We start from the raw sequence: 17,684 nt of genomic DNA, 5'->3' as shown, positions 1-17,684 counted from the left end.
GGAGTAATGGAGATATTTTCCTTGAGGGAAGTTCCCAACCTAATTATCAACCAAAGGAAAGCACCATCTAATGGTGAGTGGGGAGCCTACCTTTCAAAGCTCTTTGGTCCACCGGGCCCTCCAGTAAGGTTTGGAGATAGAGCAAGGCAAAGTGGGTCAATGTTAGGTTTTTCATTTGCGCTGGGGATACCTCCAGCCAGGGCAAATTTAAGTGAGGTGGACATGGCATCCTCAAACACAATGAAAACCATTCAGGTGCTTTCTGTTTAATTAAGGCAAAGCTTTAATATTTTAAAATTAGGCACCTCTTGCGAAGTACAATATTAATAAAGTGCTTTGTGTTCCCTAAGAACCGTACTTTTGTTTGATAAGAATATTTTCTTTTCTGTCTAGAAGAACAAATTGTAAATAAGAAAGCATTGGCTTTTTTCTGCTTATAAAAGAGACATATATCTATTTTAGGAAATTTGGAAAAGATAGAAAAGCGCAGAGACGGTATCACCTAGAGATAACTACTGATTACATTTTTTGTATATATCCCACATTGAACAAATTCAAGTCATTTTTATTACTTCAGAGAATTCTATTCTGGAAGCCATTTGTTCATGAAGAGAGAAGCAAAGCCTAAGCAACTCATTGCTGGCCTTGCTGATCGTGGAGAGTTAGAGCAGAACTGAGAACTGAAGCCCCCATCCCTGCCCTGCTCTCCACCCTCCCCATCCCTTCTCAGCACTAATTTCCTTGCTGCCCCAGCTGAAGCCACCCAAGGGGAAGGTGAGGAGTGGTGATTTTAGAACATGCTTAGCCTTAATTCTCTAGGTTGGTTTTTGTTGTTAATCAATCTCTCTCTCTCTCTCTCTCTTTCTCTCCCCCCCCCCATTCCCTCCCAAGTCATTTGAGGAAATCAATGAAAGGTATATAAAACATGGCACAATGTAGTGGCACCCGAGAATAGCATGACTGTGCTTTATTTTTAACGTTTTGATGCTTTATAGAAAACGAGCTGCCAATTAAAAAATACATACTTTTAGTAAGCTATTGCATTTTCACTTTTAGATGCAGTGCTTTTAAAAGCTAAATGACAGAGTTGAAAGAAAATTGCATGTGCTTTAGTTAAATAACAATTATCATAGAATGGGTTTTTAACTTGAGATGTAGTTTGTCTTTCCAACCTAATCTCGACCATCTTTCCTGTCACTGCACACAGAACATTTTGTAGATCCTTAGACTTATTAGTTAAATATGAGTGCTTGAACAAATCGTTCATATCTGCCTTGAATAATTTTACGACTTAATGTAATTTTAATGGAACTTCTCTCATGTTGTCTTCAAAAGATAGGCATGCATTTATCTTCTCTTCCTACTCAGCTAACCTAAGTGAATCTTCCTCTTTTGATTTTTGTTTTTGCTGTTGTTTTTAGCACTCAGTCTAAGGGAAATTCTTTATTCTTTTAAAAGTCAAAGCATTAACATGAAATTAGGAAATGTTGTCTCTAAAAACATCAGATCTGTGTTTATCTTCTGGAGCTTCTAATAGTGACATGCTGATACTGATCTGACACATTTTCCCTTTGTTCCACAGCAAGACCTGAGGTCTCACCTGGTTGTGCCTAACGCTTTTATCTTTTTTTACCCCTTTAGTGTAAATTTCTAATCTTGTAAATATTATCTTCAGTTTACTTCAATACCAGATTGTGAACTATCATAAAGTAAAATCAGAAATTTATATTTGTGATATATTAAAATATAGAAAAATGGGTTTGGATTAGAAACTTGATTTTTTTAGGTAATAAAAATAGTACAGGTGAACTTGTTTACCTTTAAACAGAATATCAAAATGTCAATACATTTTAAGAAAATAATTTGTATAATAATATTTGTATTAATCAGTAAGGGTTTTATTTCAGTGGCTCTGTTACAAATAAAATAACCCAGAGAGCTTTAAAAATGCTGATGCCTAGCCCTGTCTGGTTTGGCTCAGTAGATAGAGCATCAGCCTGTGGACTGAAGGGTCCTGGGTTTGATTCCAGTCAAGGGCACATGCTCAAGGGCTCGATTCCCAGTAGGAGGGCATGCAGGAGGCAGCCAATCAATGATTCTCTCTCATCATTGATGTTTCTATCTCTCTCTCCCTCTCCCTTCCTCTCTGAAAACAATAAAAATATATTAAAATAAAAATGCTGATGCCTGAATCTTACCTCCTGAGGTTCTGGTTTAATTGGTCTGAGGTATAGCCTGGGCATTTTTAAAGCTTCCTGGGTGATGTTTATGCTCAGTAGGGTTGAGAACCTCTGGGTTATAACAGTCTGTCCTCTGGCTCAGTGATTTTTCCCCAACTGGCTGTACCTGAACCAGCTGTGCAGTTTGCTAAACCAGAGCTCCCAGAGCCCCACCCCAGATCCACTGCATGAGCATCCAGGATAGGCCCAGGCATCTGCCTGTTTACCTTTTCTGCCCCAGGCAGGTCTAGAAAATGATACCCAGGCTTTGTTCCCAGTTTCCTTTGTTTTAAAAAGGAAACACATTTCTCCTACATACTATTGATACTTATTTTTATCCAAAAAGTATATGGATTTACAGTGCCTTTCCTTGTACACTGGACAGTGTCAATACATATTTGCTTTTTTATATTTCATCCATTCATGGCAGGCATTGATTGGAAGGAAAGTTTGGTGAATGAAAATTTGCAAATGCTTTTACTTTAAAAAATACTATAGTACATTTTAAATTTTATAAACATTAGAATATTAACTTGCTAATCTGAATTGACATCCATTTAATTCTAAATTCTATTTCTTTGGTCTTGTGCTTAAACTTGCTCATCTGTGTGTTATTTTAATTAATCTTGATTTCATTGTCCAATGGGTAGTGAATTAACCTTTGCAAAAGCTGCATGTCACCTAAAGGAGGTTCCACTTGGGATAACCATTATTTTTCTGTAAAGGAAAAAGCAAAACTTGGGATTTGGTAAAGAAATATAATCAAAGAAAACCCTGTTAAACATGCTCGTGTGTAGGGGCACACGTGGTAAGCCTGATTGTGTCACTAAGAAGCCTTTCATGTCCTCAAGACAACCTCTACTTCAAGGTCGCAGTGTTACCAATATTGCTCTCCATGAGAGGTGCTAATTACCTAGTTGGTGTTTTTTACCTTGCTGCTTTTTCTCCCTTCATGTTATATCTCTAAAGGCAGTGCTCATAGACTAAACAAACTTTTCTCAACACTGAAAGTGCTTAAATTAAGGAATGCTTATTTAGATTCAAAATTTGCATATTATGAAAAACACATTTTGCTTAGAAAATGCTGTCCTATTGAGAGGAAGCATTCATTTTCTCTGTTCTGCTCTTTTGTGTTATAATAATGCGAAAGAGAGTCACTGCTCATAAAAAGATGTTCACTTTCCTTTCATAGAGTGATGTTAAACTGGACAGGTGTCTACAACCAGAGTTTTTGTGCTACAAAAAGTCCCCCATTTAGTCAGTGGCATGTGTTGAGTGGCCTTAGTATATGTACTAGTCACCATTGTCTGTTAATTCAATAATTTATCCCTCTGCATCCCCAAGGCCTTAATTTAAGCTTGTGATGTTTCCCTGGCCTGGAGCACTATGGAGTCCTCTCAACCGACCTCACTACCTCCCTAGTCTACTTGCTCTGATTCTTCCTCAGTCTCTGCCAGGCCATGCTTCTCAACTTCCCTTTTGCGAACACTTCTGGGACTCTCCCTGCCTTCAAAGAGACAATGGAAACTCTTGGTGGATCCGAAAGGCTCTTCACAGTCAAACCACAAATCGCTTTTCTATTTCAACTCTGTCTCCATTTTCTAATTCTCAGAATAGCCCAGGATCACCTTTGACCCTTGAATGTGCCATACTCTCCCAACTCCATGCCTTTATGATCCAAGCTATTCTGTCTGCAACCTCCTTACCCTTGGTCCAAAATCACCTCCTCTTTGAAGCCCCTATGGGAACCATCTCCCCTAAATCAAATGATAGTGAATTTTATTATTCCTAACACTTGTAAACACAGTAGTCACTCTAAATATTTCAGTTATATTTTATAATCTTTTCCTCTCACATTGATAAAAAATTTGTCAGACCTGAGATCCTGATATTCTCACCCAAATAAAACCCTCTTACCCTCTTATATATTGAAAGTATATTTATTAAATGCCTACTGTATGCCAGGTTACCCATTACACTGCAGTAGGGAACAAGACAAAGTCCTTTTGTGCATGTAGGTTATATATTCTGGTGAAGTAGACAGACAAAAACTAATAGGTCATGACAAGTTTGAGGAAGTAAAACACAGCAGAGTAAGGGGTCGAGGGCATAGGCACCACGGTGTTTAGTGTACTCGGGGCCGGCCTCTCTGAGGAGCTAACATTAGAACAGAGATCTAAGTTAAGTGAGAAAGGAACCATACAAGCATGTGGGAAAAGAAAGTTCCCACAGCAAGTGCAAGGGCCAAGGCTCTGTGCTACCCAAGTGAAAAAGTCCATGATGTGGAAGCCAGTGGAGTTCCTCAAAGCTGTTTAATTGCTGGAAGATTATTCCAGTCTTCTAAGGGCGGGGCACACAGAGGACAGCTCCTAACCAAAGTTGAGGCCCCTCAAGCTAAAGATAAATGTTTTCCAATCTCTTTTCCCCTCTGCAGAATCAAGATTTTTTTTAAAGCCCAGATTTCACCTAGATACAAATGCTAAAAGTTAGTATTTGTTGGCATCTCTCCTGCAGCGGTTCTCAACCTGTGGGTCACGGCCCCTTTGACGGTCGAAGGACCCTTTCACAGGAGTTGCCTAAGACCATCCTGCATATCAGATATTTACATTACAATTCATAACAGTAGCAACGAAAATAATTTTATGGTTGGGTCACAACATGAGGAACTGTATTTATAGGGCCAGAAGGTTGAGAACCACTGCCTTAGAGGGTCTTGAATTTATAAAAGCTATTCATTTATATTCTGTGCTTTGTTTAGTCTGGATAGACTTTATCCTCTTTCAGTGCTGTATCCCCACTACCCAGAACAGTGCCTGGCACATAGTAGGTGAACATATTTTTTGAAAAACTAAATAATAATGAGGTTTGAGAACAGCAAAGACATCATACAGTGTGTGAATTTCCAGATGGGCTCTGAACCTTTATATTATTAGGAAATAAATAAAAATTATCATTAAAATACAGTGATTTTTTTAGAACTAATTTTAGAGATGCAAAATGAAAAATTGTATAATTTAATGGAATCTATTCAGATTTGAGGATATAGAAATGGAATTTCTAATATTAGCAGTTACACCAAAAATCTTAAGAATAAATGTATTTCTAGAGTTTGAAACAGTTTAGATCCTTTTTGGATACAGTGCCTCACGAAAACTACCACTACCACCACCCAAGTTCATTTTTTTTTTTTTTTTAAATATATTTTATTGATTTTTTACAGAGAGGAAGGGAGAGAGATAGAGAGTCAGAAACATCGATGAGAGAGAAACATCGACCAGCTGCCTCCTGCACATCCCCCACTGGGGATGTGCCCGCAACCCAGGTACATGCCCTTGACCGGAATCGAACCTGGGACCCTTCAGTCCGCAGGCCGACGCTCTATCCACTGAGCCAAACCGGTTTCGGCCCAAGTTCATTTTGAATAATTGCTTTACCTTTCGTTCTGTATGCTAATAATTTTTTGACTTATATTTCCCCCAAATAGGTTGCTTTCTGCCATGGAGAGTACTGCTTCATTAGAGAAAATGCCTGCTGCGTTTTCACTTTTTGAGCATTATGATGACAGCTCGGCGAGAAGTGACCAGATGTTAAAACAAGTGGCTGGTAGGCATTTTAATATCTTCAAGAGCTTGATGAGATTTGGCGGTTTTTTCCTTGTTTGTCTTTGAATGTAAGGAAATATAACTGGCAACAGGAAAATCTTCTTGGTAAACTTTTAAATCCAAATTCTGAAATAAAGCATGAGACCAGCACACCATTCCCGTGATACACTGCATTTCCATTTGAAGCCTAATGACTGCTCTGGGATATCGAGGAGGTGGGAGGAGGTAGCAATGAAATCAAAGGTCTCCTGTTATTTTCTTTTGTCCAGTAGGATTTCTCTCCTTCTCTTCTAGAGATTATTTGCTTCACATCAGCAGCTAGCTAGAGAAGGAAAAATAAATCAAATATTTTCATGTGTATTGAACAGATTTTTCCTTATGAGTGGTTTTCCCCTCTTCAATTGAGTTCTTTTTCCTTTTTTAAAAACTAAACAGATTAGCTTAGAAGAACTAACAGCTCAGCATCATGCTCTGAGCCAGGAGCCTCCTACTCAGCTGTCAGAAGCATCTTGCTGGCTCTTCAAAATATTTTTTAATGTGCTATTTTAACAAACAAGACAATTTAAATTTCTCAAAGCTGCCGTGTTTCAGTCAAGTTACCAAGTTTCACTTACTGTACAATGTACTCAGATGTCCTCCTTAGGAGATGCTATACTCTTTCAAAACCGCCTTAAAGACAGCTGCTGTTTTTCAATTGGCAAGTAACTTTCATTCCTGTAGGAAGAGTGTTTGTTTAGTAACTGGTAAAAGGCTACTGTGTCTTTAAAAAGACCCCAAATCCTACCAACCCTATGTAAAATGAAAAGTGCAGGCATTTATGGATTTTATCCAGAAAAGTCTCAAAACAAAAGGATGTTTTCTTAGAATGTCTTTAAGAGGCATTTAAATAAAGCAGTGATTGCAAATTAAGAAATTCTGATGAACAGAGTAGATCTTTTGCTTTTAAGAGATTCTTTTTTGAGTACCCGATGGAGAATGAGAGGACATTCCATATATTTTAGAAGCCACAGGGTTAAATTATCATTCTGAAATAGTGCCTGTGGCAGTCCCAGTAATTCCAAGCTGTTTTGGGGAAATTGATCTCTGAGAGATAGATGCTGCGGGTTGTACTTCACAGAATGGGAGCCCAAGGTGCTGACTTGTTGCTAAATAGTTTTTGTTCATTTTGTGACCAATGACACCTCTCCAACTGGTACCTGAAAAGCTAATCAGATCACTCCCTAAACAGATATAATGAAAGGATGTGGATTTTTCACTAACGTTTATTCCACTCTTACATGATGCCTGGCGCTGTGGAGGCTGTTAAGCATCCTGACCAACTAATCTCACAACCCTAGGAGGCGGGCTTTATTGTTATTCCCATTTGACAGGTGAGGAAATACAGGGAGCAGAAAAGTGTCTCTCAAATTGCCCTAGACACACAGCTATTTGGGGACGTGTAGTGGAGGAGTTCAGTTCTGAGTTGCTCTTGAACCACTCTACACCTAAGAGGCAGAGTGCATTGCTCTGAAAGGAGAGGTAACCATAGGTTAGTGACAACCAAGGCTTCCTTGACTCTGGCTCCTGGGGCCTTTTTTTACTTAATTGTGGTAAAATACGCATAATGTAAAACTTAGCATTTCAACCCTTTTGAAGTATATAGTTCAGTGGTATTAAGTACACTCACATTGTTGTACAACCATCACCACTATCCATCTCCAGAATTCTTTCATCTTGCAGAACTGACATTCTCTACCTGTTAAATAACTCCCCTCCCCGAGCCCAGCAACCACCATTCTACTTCCTGTTTTTATGAATTTAACTACTCTAGGTACCTCATATAAGCAGAATCATATAGTACTTGTTTTTTTGTGACTAGCTTATTTCACTTAGCATATCTTCAAGGTTTATCCACATTGTAGCATGTGTCAGAATTTCCTTTCTTTTAAGGGCTGAATAATATTCCATTGTAGGTTTATACTGCATTTTGCTTATCCATTCACTCATGGATGTACACTTGGGTTCCTTTTGGCTACTCTGAATAATGCTGCGCTCCTGGGGACTATTGTGAAAGCTGGCTTGAGTGGGAGTCTGGATCTGGGCACAGATTCTGAAGTCCCAAGTTGATCTACTGCTCAGCTCCCTTAGTGTGACAGCTCTTTACAGGACACTTCCTCAGGCCGAGGGAATCCATGGGGGTGATTCCTCTGGCAAAGAAGCCTTAAAATCTCATTTTGTCTTTAATCCTATTCAAGTTCGTTGCTACAGCAGTGTAAACAGAGTAGCTGACATATAAAATCCAGGTCTCTGATGCTTGTCTATCACAGGAATTTTAAATCCAATAATTATTATTTAATTACATCTATGAAATATTCCTATTTCCTTTTTAATTTTAGAGTATTTTGAAAAGTAAGAGTATTTCCTGTTTTTGAAAAAAAATGTTCTACTTTAATGATTTTGGGAGAAGGAGAACATTAAGTACAAAATTATTTCTAACCTACATTTTTTGCTTAATTCCCTACAACTGCTTCTTCCTTAAAATTTGGTGATTGTGTGTGTGTGTGTGTGTGTGTGTGTTATCATTTTTAAAAAGCAGATATTGCTCAATATATAATTCATTAAAAAAAACAGCAATAAAAACACAGGAGCATTTTCATTGTTCATGCCTCAAGGAGTTCAACACTGTTTCAGAAACGATTGACAATAGTTGAAGCATTCTGCTTGGCTCTTCAGTAAACCTGGGCAGCATGAAAATTTACTGCATTACGTTTATCCAGATGGACTCCTTTAGAATGTGACACTGATTTCCTGCTGGGAAGACAAACAGTGAAGTCAAAGATAGCATAAGGATCTCTGAACCATTATCAGTCCTTGGGGAGGTGCCCTGACAGGCAGGCTTCCTGTCCTGAAGCCTGCTCAGCATGCCTGACCTCTGAGTCCCTCTTGGATTTACAGGAGGTGGAGACCTAGTTCACCCCATCATAAGGGGCTTCTTGCCTTCTCACTCCATTTTCTGTGCTCCTGCCAAAGCCATTTGCCTCTGAATGTTAGCACTGTTTATGTGTCAGGCACTTTGCTAAGCACTTAATATATATTATGTTGCTTCTTACCATTTCTGAGAAGAAATGGTATTATTATCATTGTTGTTGTTTTCCTATTTAAATATGAGAAGACTGGGGCTAAAATAACACCGCTAATAAGATGGGGATCTGGCATTTACCTTAGGCCAGCCTCTCTGCTCCAAAGCCCATGAACGTGACCACTCTTACCCCGCTTCTTATTTTTCATACCTGTGTGTTTCTTCAGCAATGTATCTCTTTATTGAATCTTTTCAATCGTCTCTTTTTGTGCCATTCTGTAGACCCATTTGTTTTTCCTCATTTTTAACTCCTTGTTGAACTAACCTTGTTTTCTTTTCATTTCATTACTCTTAATAAAGTAATCTCATAAAATTTGACTCACACTATTTTAGTAAGCTTATCTCTTAGGAAATTGTTGACTGGAAAAAATAACCACAAAATAAATTTAAAAGCATGACATCTTCTCAATTGATGGGAATAACCTTTTCTTTTAATTTGTAAAATATGTTCAATGCTTTTGTCTCTCAAAAATGTTGGAGGAGAATTGCATAGGCGCTTGATTTATGGTGTTGTATATACTGTTGATGTTCAATGTGCAAAATTATAAACTTTCAAATCTCTAGTAAAACACTTGAGAATATTGTTGTCTTTACAATTTAAAACAATAGAGTATTAATAGATAGTTAAACCTTATATTTTTATCAGTTAATAGAGTACTTTTCCCCCTATGTAATTTTAACATTTTGTTTAAATTTCTTTTTACTTATAGCTATGGTCATGCTGGAAAGAGAAAATAGGATAGTAATCTCAGAAAGTGTATTTTGTTATTTTATTCATGCAAGTCTTTTTCAGCTTTGATGATACAGCACCTATAGTTAAAAGTGGTTTCATTTGTCTATTGTGAATATAGACTCTATATTGATGTAGCAGGATATGGCATTGGTTATCTAGCAAAGCATACTCAAGTTTTTGCTTCAAAGAAAAAACAAGTCATTTGCTATATCCTCGAGTCTAACCTGTATAAGTTAATTTCTCTAACTATAGAACTATAGAAGAATATTCTCAAGTGATCCATTTGGGGATCCATTTTTATTTATTTCTATGTGTCTTTTATATACACACATATTCAAATTCAAAGAAAACGTTTTGGAGGGATACACACTGAACTGCAGCAGTGGAATGTTAGGGTTTGGGATTAGTAGTGTGTTGGGAAAAAAGGGAGAACGCCCAGTGTTTCTGTATTGTTAGAATTTTTTGTAAGTGACATTTGAAAAAAGAAAGAAAAATCAATCCATAAAATCAGCATTAGTTACAATAAATGTTGCTTGTATTCCATCCAGTTCCACAGCCTCCTCGGTTAGAACCTCAGGAACCAAATTCTGCCACGAGCACAACCATTGCGGTTTATTGGAGCATAAACAAGGAAGATGTCATCGACTCATTCCAGGTGTACTGCATGGAGGAGCCACAAGATGACCAAGAAGTAAATGGTAGGATTGCTAATACAGATAGAGGTGCATGTGTACATTTCTGCATCTTAATGTGAAGTCTTTAAGCATATACATATTATGGCTCTTTCCATAAAGCATTCATAGCTACTTACAAAAATAACAACAAACCAACAGCAGCATAATGAAATGAAATATAAGCAAATTTGGAAATCAGGGTAAGGGAAAACAAAAATGCATAAATATCCTAATGGTCAACATGAATATTGTCATTGAGATTCATATTTGACTTTGAGCTCTCAGGATAGCAGGAGCAATTAAGTGACTCTCATTTTCAGAAGGGAGGTAACATGCAAGAGTTTCAGAGAGAACAAAGTTTCAATCAGTATGAGGTCAAAAGACAAGTGTAATGTGTGCCACTTTGTGGAGGAGAAAGGAGCCGTATAGGACAGTGACTTCCACAATAATTTTAATGCAAATGCACCATTGGCTGTCATGGTTGGCATTTTCTCAGCTCTACTTTGGATAAAATCTATAAACACACTACAAAGGTAATGCAGAGTGCACACTTATGAAGGCATGGGCCTAGATGTGGTATAATCTTCTAGTGTCCCAAATTAATGTGCAGATAGAGGTGAAAGAGCTTGGCAGGGGGAGTGGATGGCATGTCTTATAGTTGAACTCCTGCAAATATCTCTGTTTAGTAGGACTTCTAACAAGACCTAGAAGCCAAGCAGTTTAAGGTTGTACTTAGTGATGAATCAGAGCTGGGAGTGCTGGCATACTGTGTTACCTGTTGAAGACAGACCCATATACAGGGTGGTGCAAGAGTAGGTTTACAGTTGTGAGTACGTGAGTTTATTTTTGTATTATTATTTATTAATTGCTCTATTATTTTCCATACAAACAACTGTAAACCTACTTTTGCCTCACCCTGTATCTTAGAAAGCAGATAATCATGTGGCAAGATTGACGTGCCCCATATAATAAGGAATTGATTATAATAAATTTCACCGATGCCAATATTTATTTATTTATTTATTTATTTATTTATTTATTTATTTTTTAAATATATTTTATTGATTTTTTACAGAGAGGAAGGGAGAGAGATAGATCGATGAGAGAGAAACATCGATCAGCTGCCTCCTGCACATCTCCTACTGGGGATGTGCCCGCAACCCAGGCACATGCCCTTGACCGGAATCGAACCTGGGACCTTTCAGTCCGCAAGCCGATGCTCTATCCACTGAGCCAAACCGGTTTCGGCTGATGCCAATATTTAAGTCTTCTGAGATGTCATGTGGTTCTTATTTAAATTAGAAAAAAGTAAGAAAAGCAATCCCTGACATAGTGTAAAGTTGGCTTTGTCCATAAGAATTTCTATTTTAGCCCGGCTGGTGTGGTTCAGTAGTTGAGCATAGACCCATGAAGCAAGAGGTCACCAGTTTTATTCCCAGTCAGGGCGCATGCCTGGGTTGCTGGCTTGATCCCTGGTAGGGGATGTGCAGGAGGCAGCGATCCATGTTTCTCTTTCATTGATGTTTCTATCTCTCTACCCTTCTCCCTTCCTCTCTCTAAAATCAATAAAGACATATTAAAATTTTATAAAAAGAATTCATATTTTATTGGGAAACTATTACCATATAGCTGTGACAAAACAGCAAGGTAAGTGCTGTTATCCCATTTGCAAATGAGAAAACCGATATGAGGTTAAAAAATTCACCCAAGGCCACACAACTTATACATGACAGCAGCAGGATTCAAACACAGTTCTTTTAGACTGCAAAGCTTATATTTTTGTCTGCTTGAATCTGTGTTTGTTTTGTTATACAGTAGTCCCCCCTTATCTGAGGTTTCACTCTCCATCCGAGGTTTCAGTTACCTACAGACAACCTCAGTCTAGAAATATTAAACGGGAAATTCCAGAAATAAACAATTCATAAGTTTTAAATTGCATGCATTTCTGAGTAGCGTGATAAAATCCTGAATGTTTTGCTCCATCCTGCCTGGGACATGAATCATCTATGCTGTGTGTGCTGCCTGCCCCTCAGTCACGTAGTAGCTGCCATCTTGGTTATCGGATTGACTGCCCTAGTGTTGAAGTACTTGTGTCCAAGTAACTCTTATTTTACTGAACAAAAGCACAAATGTAGTGATGCAGGCAATTCAGATGTGCCAAAGAGAAGCTGTAAAGTGATTTCTTTAGGTCAGTGGTCGGCAAACTGCGGCCCCTTGAGTGTGGCTCTTCCACAAAATACCACATGCGGGCGCGCATGTACAGTGCGATTGAAACTTCGTGGCCACACTCAAGGGGCCAAAGAGCCACATGTGGCTCTCGAGCCGCAGTTTGCCGACCACTGCTTTAGGTGAAAAGGTGAGTATAGTGCAATAAGTTATTTTGACAGAAAGAGACTACATTTACATTCACTTAACTTTTATTATAGTGTATAGTTATAATTGTTATATTTTATTAGTTATTATTAATCTCTTACTGTGCCTAATTTATAAATTAAACTTTATTATAGGTATGTATGTATAGGACAAAACAGTGTACTAGGGTTTCTGTCTCTCTACCCCCTCAGGCATCCCTTGGGGGTTTGGGGCATATTTCCCTTGGATAAGTGGTGGATACTGTACTTTAGCTCCCTGTTTATCCAGTTATATAATGAAATCTGGCTCTCCAGATTCTCTTAGCAACTATTTGTTGCCTAGAGTACTTTTTAAATGTGCTTCACCTGCCCCCACCATTCCGCAAACACTTATATAGCCTGTGTCTCATTTATTTAATGCCTTGAATTCTGCTAATGCCAGTTAATTAATCTGATGATATACACCATGATACCATGCTGTGTGAAATAGGGGTCCAGTAACATGTTATGTACATTGTTAAAAGTACTGGGGTAACACAACGTAGCCTGAAAGGATGATTCCATTGAAAACTACAGTCATAATTTGTAGGCTATGGGGGAAATGTTTTTTCAGTGTATAAGTCCTCATATCATTATTTAAATTAAATATTCTGTTCAGAAAGTATTACTCATTGGGAAATAGAGATGCAATTAAAGAAACCTGCTGAGTTTAAAAGCTCCTAAATTTCCTTTAAAAAAAACAATATGGGTTTATTAACTGAGGGGTTTTGAAGATGTGACATTCAAGAATAATAAGGGAGGATAACTGAAATTACCTTAGACTATTTTTTAAATCTTTCTTTTTAAGGAGAGAAAATTTCAGTAAAAATAATCATATTGGGTGTTGTTATAACGCCCAAAGAGACCAGTGTTAAGAATGGTATTGAGTAATATTTACTACTAAAATATTGAAAGCAAAATAGCATAAATTTTAGGAAATGGTTGAATGAAGTTACTTCTTAGAATAGTTTATGGCTTATCAAAGTTATTTAAGTATTTCTAAATATTATGGAAATCCCTAGTTGAAAGAATTTTTGAATTCATGAGAAGGAATCAGGATTTGAAACTATGAAAATCATACTGAATACTAAAATGGTTTACTAATCTATAAAGATGCTTTGTACCATGCGGCTGTCCTATTTTATTATATACTCTCCTAAAATATTGGCATTGCTTCTCAGGGATTATCTTGAGAATGTATTATTGAAATTTAAGCTAACAAACTCTGCAATTTTAGTATTTGCTATTGAAATGTTAATTTAATTGTAGAATATGAAGCTCAGAATCTTACTAATATGCTATTATTTTTTATAAGTGTTCATAAATAATACTATGTCATTCTAAGTATCTCTTTTCAGAATGCTATTGCTTTCTTATGTATTCTAAAGTGATCTACCACATAATGATATCTGTAAGCTCATCACTTTGGGGTTTCCACTGAAAAAAGTCATAGATCAATTTTTCCAATAACTGTAACTTTCAATTAACTTTGGAAGACACCCTAGAATTTATGATTGTGTTTTATGCTAGACTTGGTAGAAGAATACAGAGTTACAGTGAAAGAAAGCTACTGCATTTTTGAAGATTTGGAACCTGACCGATACTATCAAGTGTGGGTAATGGCTGTGAACTTCACCGGATGTAGCCTGCCCAGCGAAAGGGCAATTTTTAGAACAGGTAAGGAGATGTTAAGAGGGTGTTAGGAGGCAATACTCAATTCTTCACAGACTATTAAGGTCAACCAATAAGCATTTAGTAAGCCTATTGCATGCTGGGTGTTGTGTAATGTGGTATATACAACAACGGACAAATTTTGGTGGTAGGGCCCTGATCCAGTTATACACAGGTTATTATAAGAACACTCCAGAGGGGTACCAGAGTCCGCCTTGAGCGGGGGCAGAATCAGAAATACCTTCCTAGAACTGATGCCTGAATGAGATCCTTTAAAGGTCAGTAGGAAGTAAAGTGTTAAAAGGCTGTATTCATTTGAAGAAATCCTATGAGCAGAGACATCAAGGTAAGAAACAGTGTGGAGTGTCCAGGACACAAAAATAAGTTTGATATTATTTCTTTGACTTCAAAACAAATAGAGGAAAGCCATTAGGTGAGATAGACTAGTTAGTGTTTACAGAGTTAATATTTGCTAAGCTAAGAAGCTCGGGCTTTATCATATAGGTACTAGGAGTCCCAAAAAGGTGTTGCAATGATGGTTTTAGCTGACAATGCATTCCCATGATGGAGTCTTTTCACAAGGGCCTGAAGCAGGTATACTAGTAGCATAAACCAAGTTTGAATTGCTTTTAAGATAATTTTAACTATGTCAGGGGAATCAATGACTTACTCCTACCGTTTTATCTTTTCTTCTTGCCTTTTAAAGCAAATATTTATTGAGCATCTACTGAAGGCAAGATTATGGCTAAATTTTGTGTACAGAGAAGGGGACAAGAATCTTTATTTTTATTTGTTTGTATAATAAAACTTGGATAAGATTTACAGGAAGCTAATATCGGAAGCTGGTTGGGAATGGGTGAAAACTGGGCAAGTTTTGGAAGGCAGGGGTGGAAGGGAGATCTTTCACTACATAAAATTTTATACCTTTGGAGTTTTCAACCCAGAATGTATTTTTAATAAAAAATTAAAATAAAATCATACCCGAGCATTCTTCCCAGGCTCCAGGAAAGCAGAACTTTAATTCATTGCCCCACAATGGACTTGGTTCTCTCTCTACAGCACCCTCCACCCCTGTGATCCGTGCGGAGGACTGTACCGTGTGCTGGAACACAGCCACCATCCGATGGCAGCCTGTGAATCCAGAGGCCACTGAGACCTATACTCTGGAGTATTGCAGACAGCACTCTCCGGAGGGTGAGGGCCTCAGGTAAGAATCCTTCTCCACAGGGAGACCCCACCTCTCCACAGCGAGAACCTGGGGTACCAGGAACCCAGCTCAGGGCCTAAAGTTAACCTCTGAGCTTATGCTCATAGAGGGAGAAAACTTCTGAAGTCCTGCTGAGCTAATTAAATTGACTTGATTTGCAGCTCCATCACTATTCATCAATGAACTCTAGGTTTGTAATAGAACATATGCTACAATGCAGAATAATAACTCCCTTGTAAGAAAAATGTAAGCGAACATTTTTTGAGGTATGTTTAACCTGAATCATTAGACAGGATTTATGCATATTTTATGCTCATTTTAGTTATGTTAGAATAGGTACTACCTAATTTGAAAACAAATGGTGAGTTTGTAATACAGTGTGTTGGGGTCCAGCCCCAGCAGGTCCAGGGGTTCCCCAAGGTGTGGATGGAGTTGGTGAAGAATGAAGGACACAGAGGCAGCCTTAGGTGATAATCAGGGCGAGGTTCCTCTCGCCTGGTTCTAGCCAGGATCTCCAGCCAGGTTCTGTGTCTTATTGTCTTGTTACATCTGTATTTATACCAGTTGATTTTAATCCTATCAATTTCTATTCCAAAGGTTAGGACGTTTCTTATCTCCATTCCAGGGAGTAAAGATTATGTATCTTAAGCGTGATTGTCCGTAGTTAAAGTGATTAACTACCCACCTGGCACTTAGTTAAGGGGTTTTATTCCATCCCTAACTTCAGGGAAAAATCCCTACCTGGGGAAACAACCTTTCTCGGGAGAGGTGACCTTGGTTAAAACACATAGCGTCAAGAAGGGGAGCGAACATATTAAGAACAGTATGCCATATACGCCAGGTCCCTTGAAACTTATGCTGTGCAGATGTTTCTTCCCTGCAGCGACTGTGTCAAGCAGCAAGGATGGACCGGCTTCCAGCAACAATGTAAATATGTATTTGTAATGTATAAATGTAAATTTTAATATCTCTGTAATATATTGCTAATATTAAAAGAGCTAATTACATATATAATCACAGAGATATACCTGCTTCTCCAAGAGCATGAAGAATCTAGAGATTTTGCAGGAAAAAAAGAAATGTAAAGCTTTCTCACTAAAATTATGAAGCTAGAATTTATCAGTAAAGGCCTGTGCATCCAATGGGCATTTGGTAAATGTTAATTCATTTACTAAGGCTGTGTTTTCTTCTGCTTCATGGCAATAGGACAACTTCATGTTCTATTACGAATATTAAGACTACTATTATTAATATTTATATTTTGATAGAGACATTTTTAGTTAAAAAAACAAATTTACTGAGATAAACTATTGTGGTAGGTTATGGGACTTAGAAATAATGGTGTGAAATTAGACAGCTTTTCAATAAAGTGTATTATTAAGCTCTTATTTTCATGATTAATCAACAACTGTTTATTTAGTTATGATGTGAGGTTTCATACAACTGAACAATAATTATAGTTTCTTTCAAGTGTGTGAAGACAATTTTCACAAAATAATGATCAAAAGATGAATTAATGTTGTATGAGTAGGATGTAGGCATTTCAGCAGAAGTGAGATCAGAGCAAATGTGCATCTCTGCTAACATGCCAATTGCTGAAAGGCAGGCTTCAAAGCTCAGCAAATAGCTGAGAGGTGAAAGCAGGCCAGGCTAGAGGGGTGGAGGGGAGAGAGAAGGGGCAAAATAAAAGGAAGAGGCAGAGTAGGGGAGACAGGGACAGAGACACCCAGAGGGAGAGTATAACTGACTTTTATTGAGCATTTACTACGTGCCAAGTCAATGTCCTAGATGCTTTCTATGTGTCGCCTTATTTAACCTTCAGAAGAACTCTGACAGAAAATAGATACTTTGAGAGCCTACTCAGCTAATGAGTGGCACTCGGGATTCGAGCCCTGCTTTGTTTGATTTCACAGCCGAGCTGCTAACCCCTATTTAATGTGGCTAAGAGGAGCCCTGTACCTTTTCTACAAAAACTTCTGATGCTATGAGAACGTTATGTGAGGAGTGCTGAGTCCCAGGGCAGTCTCACCCACCCTTCTCCTCCCTAAGGGAGGAAAATCCAGTTCTCTC

The 17,684-nt window shown here is 37.9% G+C and overlaps 1 protein-coding gene across 3 annotated transcripts in view; it reads left to right on the top strand.

The window, feature by feature from the left end:
• Positions 1–17,684, top strand: part of CMYA5 (cardiomyopathy associated 5) — a 101,321-nt gene that overhangs the window by 53,569 nt on the left and 30,068 nt on the right. For 2 of the 3 annotated variants that reach the window (XM_006081277.3, XM_023750426.1), the window contains exons 5-9: positions 892–914; positions 5,704–5,822; positions 10,221–10,370; positions 14,267–14,413; positions 15,467–15,614. In XM_006081277.3, coding sequence (XP_006081339.1) covers positions 892–914; positions 5,704–5,822; positions 10,221–10,370; positions 14,267–14,413; positions 15,467–15,614 — 587 coding nt within the window. Of the gene's footprint in view, positions 1–891; positions 915–5,703; positions 5,823–10,220; positions 10,371–14,266; positions 14,414–15,466; positions 15,615–17,684 lie in introns of those variants that run through there. The other variant, XR_002828165.1, reaches the window with a different exon arrangement.

This window comes from Myotis lucifugus, unplaced genomic scaffold (assembly GCF_000147115.1).
Source record: "Myotis lucifugus unplaced genomic scaffold, Myoluc2.0 scaffold_0, whole genome shotgun sequence".
Taxonomy (NCBI): Eukaryota; Metazoa; Chordata; class Mammalia; order Chiroptera; family Vespertilionidae; genus Myotis; species Myotis lucifugus.
Note: the sequence above shows the minus strand (reverse complement) of the source record. Positions and strands in the feature narration are given on the sequence as shown.